We start from the raw sequence: 8,371 nt of genomic DNA on the forward strand, positions 1-8,371 counted from the left end.
TTGAAAAGGTTAAACTTCAGAAATTATTTAAAGGTAAATAAGATTGGCAGCCATAAAGAGTACTATTTATAAAATAAACCCAGTTATCGAGGCTACTTAAAGACTGGACTCTGGGCTGCCAAGTAGGACGGGTATAGGTGAAGGACGCGGTCCAGGGACGCAGCTCAAGGAACGGCACAGTCTGGCACTGCCTGTGCAAAGTTCTGTAGGCTGCTTCTCGGAGGAGGAGAAAGAGGAAGAGCAGGAGGAGATGTACTTTGTCAGCTTTACTTCCGGTGAGCAGAAATGCTTAATGTCATTAGGAAAACAAAAAAAGATCTGAAGGAAGGCAGCCCTTTTTGTCAGGAACTGGAAGTGGTTTATGTGTCTCCATTCAGCACTGCCAGGCAGTTCTGCAGCAACTGGAGGTTACCCTTTGCATATTTCAGTTCTAATTCTGCAAGTTCCACTAAATTTTTTCTGAATGCATCAACTTTTCTTCTCTTAAGATCTGTAAGTTCTAGTTTTGCAGATTCAGATATTTTTTCAAACTTCTGACAACGTAATTGTTGGGAAGTTTCAGCCTGCAGAACATCTTTATTCTTTCCCCTTGCTTTATCCAGTGCTTTATTAGCATTTTCATAATCCACTAGTGACCGAGATCTTCAGTAGAGGAGACCCTTAGCTGCTTGAGATTCTCTTAAGTAATATTTTAAAAGATCAGAAAGTTTGAGGTCTTCATCAGCAGATACTCGTGCTTCTATTTTTCTTGTTTTATCAAACAGTTCTGAAACTTTGAGGAAAAACTTGCATATATCTGTAGAATCCTGAGTTCCTAAAGCATGTAATGAAGATCCAATTCTATTGTAATCTTCTGCAGCACTTCTGTGGGATTTTTGTCATCCTATCAGATTTAGCAGATGCATCCTTAACTCAGTTATGATATTCTAAAAAGGAATGTTCATTCATGCTCAAAGAAATCATCTACATCCTTTACTCCTGAAACAATGATTCCATCTTCTGATTTGACCATGTTTTTAAAGAAATCTTCAAGTTTCTCTTTTTCATTTTTGCCTCGAACACTCAAATCTTGATTATATTCTAAGAAGACATGGAAATTTAAATCTTTCCTCAAAATAGGATGAGCTGCCACATGACACACTTCATGCATCGCCACTGTCTTGAATATTGCCAAATACTCAGCTTCTAGTTCCTGTTTCATCTTTGTGAATTCTTCGTCATTGACCCTTCCCCTTCTCCAAGCTTCTGTAGCTTTTCTCTTGAAGCATCAAAATCAGGCCTTGGTGGTGGTGCTGGTGGAATGATATAACCTGCATAGTCTTCATTTTCAATGAAGGAATCATGAAGCCAGATAAATTCCTCATGTTGTCCAACAACAAAATCATTTTGTTTAAAATTGGGCAATGAACTCTGTATGGGCAGTAAATTTTACTTTGTCCCTCTCAGAGCATCAGAAATGTCCACCTGCAGAGCAGCATCACTTTGAAGATCTACATTTATTGCTTTAAGTCTTCAGTCTTCCTCCGAGAGGAAGTCGGGGTCGTTGTCAAGGCCTTCCATCATGGCTGCTCCGCGTCTTGGGCCAGTGCAGGTGCATACACACAGCCTGTACTTTTCAATCTTGTGTAATGTTTAATTCTTGCAACTAAATCAAAACAATGTTAAATTATGGCAATATTTGTACTTTGGGAATGAGTACATAACTATGATCACACTCTGCAAATGCCACTTTTAAAGCTGTTAATAGACTGCACCTTTTCTTTGACAAGCATGTGTCATTTAAATTTTTACATTCATCCTGCTACAGGTAGAATTGAGGAGGGGGTGTAATTTTTATGGGAATTTTGATATGAAAAGAAACTAGTCACTTATTTATACAATAGGCATGGCTCAAAAAGTGTTTTTCAGACTCAGTATTCAGTTTTTTTTTTTTTTTTTTTTGGTACTGGGGATCAAACTGCGCTTACAAGGCAGGCGGCAGAACCACTGAGATAAATCCCTGGCCAAGACTCAGTAGTCTTAATGTGGGATGTGACTTTAGTAGCAGATTTGGATGTAGACTGACAGACATAACTGAATGTCTTAAATTTAAATTTGAAGATTAAAAAGTTTCAGATTTTTGGAGCATTTTGCATTTTCAGATTAGGGATGCTTAACCTGGATTAATAATAACATTTACGGGCTGGGGATTTAGCTCAGTGGTTCCGGTGCCTGCCTTGCAAGCGCAAGGACCCGAGTACCCCCCAAAATTAATAACAATAATAGCATTTACTATATGCCAAGGATTCCAGTTTAATTCCTGCAACTCTCAGAGATACTCATGAAAAACTTGAGGTTTCAAGTAATCCTATAATTGCTTTCACAGTACTTAGGTAATTGGTGAATTTAGGAGTTGCAGCTAGATGGTCTGATGTTGAAGTCCATGTTTTATCCATGAAAGTAGTTGATACTTTAGTGCACATGAATGTAAGTACAATTTTAGGTATTGGCAAAAAGGAGTTAATAGTCTGTGAAGACTAGCTAGACCTACAACTAAAATATAGTTTTATGAATAACTGAAAACATAAGTCATGTGAAAGAAGTTGGAAAAATTCATCATAGTATTGAATGAATTTATTTTTACTTTGTATGAAAAAAAAATCCAATTGTAACAGCTGTACAAGTCCAGGACTGCTAACTTTAGTAATTTACTCAGCTAAGCAAGTATAGGGTGGAGCACAGTTCTGTAATTTCCTTAGAGTTTGTAGCAATGGACTGAATTATATTTAGTAATTGGGTTAGGAAGAGGGAGAGGTATAGAGGGAGTGTCCATTTTGACTGGAATCACAAACTTGTTTTAGAATGTAAATATATGAGGGTGTTTGTTTTTTATTTTTGGATTTTTTTTTTTTTTTTTATACTGTGAATTGGACGCAGGGCCTAGTGTTTGCCAGGCAGGTGCTGCACCACTGAACTTAAGTCCCCAGACCTATTTTTTATTTTTATTCTTTGTCTATATGATTTCCAATCTAATTTGTATGTGGCTCATAAGATTATATTCATTATTCTTTTTAGTGACTAAGGATTTGTCAGGCATAAGTAAAAATTTGACTTGTTCCCTAAGTTTCCTTGACAAAAAAAAAAAGGAAAGTGTCCCTGTTTTAGCTGGCATTTCCTACAGAAGGAAAGATCTTCCGTATTAGTTTTTTTCTTATTGTAAATTGCAGATTTATTGGCTTTTGTTTTATTTTTGTTTTGAGATAGAGTCCTTGTCTGTGTAGCTCAGGGTGGCCTCAAACTCACAGTGATTCTCCTGCCTTAGCTTCCCAAGTGCTAGGATTCCCGGCATGTGCCATCACACTCAGCTTATTGAAGCTTTAGTTAAGTGCCCTTCTCCAGAATTTGCCACAGAAATAGAAGGAGGAAGTATGTAAATAAGAGTTGGCCAGCTGCAGACTCAGGGAATCTCTTAATTTAGGTACAAGCTGGAGAGGTGCTGCATTCCCCTGAGAGGCACAAGTGGGGCCAGATACGAGAAAGCATAGGTGTCCAGGCTGTGCTATAATCTTATTAAAACTGTGTCTAGTCACTGTATTGGGCCTTGATTATAGACATAATCATTTGTGGGTTTTTTCTTACAGGTACACTCTGGAAATGATAAAACTTGTACCACATAATGAAAGTGCATGGAACTATTTGAAAGGGTAAGAGGTTGTTTTCACTGGATTTATATCAAAAAACAAACAAGCTGCTAATACATGCATCATGGAATATGTTCCATAATCAGATTTAAAGGGATACTAAAGAATTTTTCATGCTTTTGGATCTGAGTAGAAATGTAACAGGGTTATGATAATTCTCAAGAACTATGCCCTCTGTCTAACCACTCTGCACTTCCCGAACACATACCAGCACAGTTTTTAGAACAGCATATAAATAAACAGTAATACATTCTTAATTATATTTATGAATTCTCTAGTTTGTGTGCCAGAGAGTGGAATATACACATTCATGTTCTGCCCAGCTCAGGGGTACGTTGAAGTGTAAGGTAGACTGTTCATAGCAGGCTGTGGAGAGACCCCCAGTTACAAGTTTTACTAATTAAACAGAAAGGCATCGTTGCCTGGCCACTGACATAGTCAGGCTCCCCTTGTTGAACTTAGCCCTTTAGGGAAAAAGTGCAAAGAACAGTGTGGAGCCCAGTCATTTTTGGAGTTGTGCCAGGTCTTGGAGCCTATAGTCCCTTGAGAGTTAGAGGGGAGAAAAACCATCTCAAGAAATGGCTATTCCCCTGCTTTTTTTTTCACTTTTTAATTCTAAGAGGATGATTTATACTGAACTGGGTGGGTCATGCCTATAATCCCAGCACTCTGGGAGGTGGAGGCACCGAGGAACACAAGTTTGAGTCCAGCCCAGGCAACTTGGCAAGACTGTCTCAAAAAAAGTACTAATAATTATAAAAAGGATGTAGCTCAGTGCAAAAGCCCTAGGTTCGGAAAGAGGAAGGGCAGGGGATTTAGCTCAGTGGTGCTGTGCCTGCCTCACAAATGCAAGGTTCTAAGTTTGATCCCTGGTACAAAAAAAAAGAAAAGAATGAGAAAGAGATTTATTTTCTGCTGTAATTTTATGTCTTACACAGTTTGAATTACAAATTCTTACTTTTAGCCCTCATAATTTTTAAAACTAATTTTACTCAGCTCTTAATGATTCACAATAAAGCTCACATAATTTAAAAGTTTCATTTTGTTTCATCCTCATTCATTCAAAATAAGTCTCCTTTTCTAGTTTGTGTTTCAAGGCATACTTCCTCTTTTTCTTTCTACTGTGTTTGTTCGTCCTCTCAAAATTGAGTTTTATTTTCAGGATTTTGCAAGATCGTGGTCTTTCCAAATATCCCAACCTACTAAATCAGTTACTTGATTTACAACCAAGTCACAGTTCCCCTTACCTAATTGCCTTTCTTGTGGATGTCTATGAAGACATGTTAGAAAACCAGTGTGACAACAAGGAAGACATTCTTAATAAAGCATTAGAGGTGAGCTGGTGGGACTTGGAAATTTTCTTTTGGGCATCTCAAAATTGGTCTGCCCTGTGCCACTGGGGTTCACACCCTCTTTCAGTTTGGTTACTGTGGGCTCTTTCTAGTTTAGGGCAACATCTGTGTGGTACTGGAGAACATGGTGGGTGGCTAAGCAATGTGTCTCTGTGAACATCATCTGAGTTAAATGATGTTGTTGCAAAGGCATGTGCCCTTGAGATTGAATCACACATTGACTTCAATAAATTTTTTTTGTTGTCAGTTATGTGAAATCCTGGCTAAAGAAAAGGACACCATAAGAAAGGAATATTGGAGATATATTGGAAGATCCCTTCAAAGTAAACACAGCAGAGAAAATGACCTACCAACAAATGTACAGCAATAACACCATCCAGAAGAACTTGATGGAATGCTTTTACTTTTTTAAGGGACTTCGTAAGAAGGAGTTTAAAACTAGAGTGAACATTCCCTTACCTGTGGTGTAAAAGATGAATCACACGGATACTGATTTTTAACAAGAACTAAGTGTGATGTTCCTTCGGTGTTTGCTGCTGTTACTCATATTTGCTCTGAGAAATTTGATTCTTTTAAAACGAAGTAATTGGAGGGGAGAAGGAATAAAAAAGTCCCATAAAGGAACCACTACTTTTGTAGTCTTACCAACATTTAATCTACTTGCTGTGCATCACCTATCCCCTAAATGGAATTTGCATTCGTAATGACTGCAGGCTACTGTCTGTAGTAGATTTGAGGTGACTAAAGTTTGGTTCAGTAAGTTGGGGGTCCAGTTATCCCATCAGAGCTGCTGTGCCACACTCACAGTATGTAGCTATCACTGTAACCAACTATTGCCAAAACAGTGGTTTTGTAATAAAATTACAGATACATCTAAAAGCAACTACCATGGTAGTTTGATTTTTTAATAGCATTTATATACAAGGGACATTGTCTCAGTATAGGAAAAGAGTTGAAGAAAATATTTGTATGAAACTGAAAACCACAAACAATTACAGTAAAGGAAATATTAACTATGAAAATGTGCATTGTTCTTGACTGCAAGCAAAAGAATGTACTCAAGGTAGTGTAAACCCAATGGATTTATTCAGGTCTGTAGATAGCTCACAGAGTAACTTTAATCTTTTTTTTTTTGGCAACGGGGATCGAACTCAGGACCTTGTGCTTGCAAGGCAGGCGCCGGAATCCCTGAGCTAAATCCCCGGCCCCTACTTTAATCTTCTACAGGTGCATCCCAAAACCATGGTATAGAACTGGGGGTCATTGCTGCTGCTATGCCAGAGTCAGAAAACTGGATGAGGAGTGAGGAAACCATAGCCTGGCTGCCAGCTCCAGGACTGTGCCACTTTTGCCACCTTCCCACAAGCACACCTTATCCTGTGTAACACGGTTCTAAAAGAAAGGCTCACTTTAGTGTTCCTGTTAGTGAAGAACTTGCCGGTTGTATACAACTTAGCTTTCTAGGCTTTTCTGTTAAGTCAGACTAAAGAGTTTTTTGTTTTTGTTATTTTTTTGAGACAGGGTCTTGCTGTATAGCTCAGACTGGCCTTAGACTTGCAGTGATCCTCTTGAGTGCTGGGATCATAGGTGCATGCCACCTCACCTGCTTGTTTTGTTTTGTGGTACTGGGGATTAAACCCGGGGCCTTGAACATACCAGGCAAGTACTCTACCACTGAGTTACATTCTAGCCATCATTTTGAGACAGGGTCTCACTAAATTGTCTAGGCTGGCCTCACATGTGAGGTCCTCCTGCCTTAGCTTCCTGAGTTGCTGGGATTACAGGTATGCACTGCCATGCCAGGCAACAACACCATTTTCTATTTTTTTAAAATGTTACTTTTATAAAAGATTATTTCTGGTCTTTTATATAATGGGTTTATTGCTATATTAGTGAATAAAAATTAAAACATTAATACTGTTAATATCACTGCCAACAGTACCAGTAATCAGTACTACCAGCATACATGCTGGGATTAGAATAGAGCCTCTTATCCTCAGGGAACTCACTTTTTTTTTTTGGTACTGGGGATCGAACTCGGGACCTTGTCCTTATGAGGCAGGCAGCAGAACCACTGAGCTAAATCGCCAGACCAGGGAACTCACTTTTGAAACTAACAGTGCTTCTCACCTCTGTCCATTGCTTGAAGATATCTCAGTATCTTGCCTGTTTGAAGAAACATTTGAAAACACAGAAGTAGAACATGAGCCGCTTGAGTCAGGAGGAGTGCACGAAGGAGGACAAATTTGACTAGTTTTATTCCTTAGTGGGCCCTTAAACTTGGTTTTATAATTGGTTATATCGCAATATGAAATTTAAATTAGTGGAAAAATTCAGAATATTTTCTGAGGAAGTCATATTTTTAAAAATCTTTTTCAGACTGACTTGTAACCCATTAATGGCCAAGTATGTCAATTGATAGGGTTTCAACCAGTTTTGTTTTTTTTTAATGAAGTAGAAAAAAATTTAACTTCTTTGAACTAGGCTTTCATGTTTTATCATCTTTCCTCAAATTGGTTGACTTTGGTTTTCTCGGATATTTTAAAGTAGAAGCATGGCTGGTTGATTCAAGATCTCATTTCCTCATACAAACATTTAATACTATGAATTTCCCTCTCAGATCAGCGTGTGTTGTTCACCCACATATTTATTATGTTTTATTCCTAATGTTGTGAGTTTCCTTCTGACATTTCTTTTTTGTCTGAAGAACTTCGGCAGTTCTTTTAGAGTCGGTCTGCTGGCTGCAGATTCTTACTCTTAGCCAAGTGCAGTAGCACATGTCTGTCTCAGCACTGGTAGGCTGAGGCAGGAAGATCACAAGTTCTAGCCTAGCTTAGGCAAATTAGCAACTTAGCAAGACCCTGTCTCAAAATATAAAAAGGCTGGGGATTAATTCAGTGAGAAAATCCTGAGTTCAATCCCCAGTATCTAAAAGAAAAAAAGCAAGAAAACTTCCTCATTTATCTAAGTGTCTAGGATATTTTCATTGGATATAGAATTCTAGGTTTACAATTTTTTTTCTTTCAGCACTTGAAAAATGTTCATTTTTCTTGGGCTTCATGATTTTAGATGAGAAATTCAATTTAAAATAGTTGTTCGCCTACAGGTCATGTGTCATTTCCTTTTGCTGTTTTCAAAATTTTTTGTCTTTAGTTTTTAACAATTTGATTTTGATGTGTCTGGTTATGGATGTCTTTGGATTTATTCTGTTTGTGGCTTGTTCAATTTTAATCTGTAGGGTTCCCCTCCCAGACTAAACATTTTCAGCCATTATTGCATCAATGTTTTCATTACTTTCTTGTATCTTCTAAGATTGTGTAATCTTTTGTTACGTCCCCT

At 38.0% G+C, this 8,371-nt stretch overlaps 1 protein-coding gene and 1 pseudogene across 6 annotated transcripts in view; one reads left to right on the top strand and one right to left on the bottom strand.

Moving 5' to 3' along the window:
* The window catches only part of Fnta (farnesyltransferase, CAAX box, subunit alpha), a 49,811-nt gene extending 44,149 nt beyond the window's left edge, over positions 1–5,662 (top strand). For 5 of the 6 annotated variants that reach the window (XM_004875379.4, XM_021252538.2, XM_021252537.2 and 2 more), the window contains 3 exons: positions 3,621–3,683; positions 4,843–5,014; positions 5,280–5,662. In XM_004875379.4, coding sequence (XP_004875436.1) covers positions 3,621–3,683; positions 4,843–5,014; positions 5,280–5,402 — 358 coding nt within the window. In that variant the 3' untranslated portion in view covers positions 5,403–5,662. The remainder of the gene's footprint in view (positions 1–3,620; positions 3,684–4,842; positions 5,015–5,279) is intronic. The other variant, XM_087180421.1, reaches the window with a different exon arrangement.
* LOC101703291 (sorting nexin-6 pseudogene) lies at positions 360–1,563 on the bottom strand (annotated as a pseudogene).
* Positions 5,663–8,371: the final 2,709 nt, after the last annotated feature.

Source organism: Heterocephalus glaber, unplaced genomic scaffold (genome assembly GCF_053883595.1).
Source record: "Heterocephalus glaber isolate CG9 unplaced genomic scaffold, H.glaber_assembly_v1.0 deba00001461, whole genome shotgun sequence".
NCBI classification, from domain to species: Eukaryota; Metazoa; Chordata; class Mammalia; order Rodentia; family Bathyergidae; genus Heterocephalus; species Heterocephalus glaber.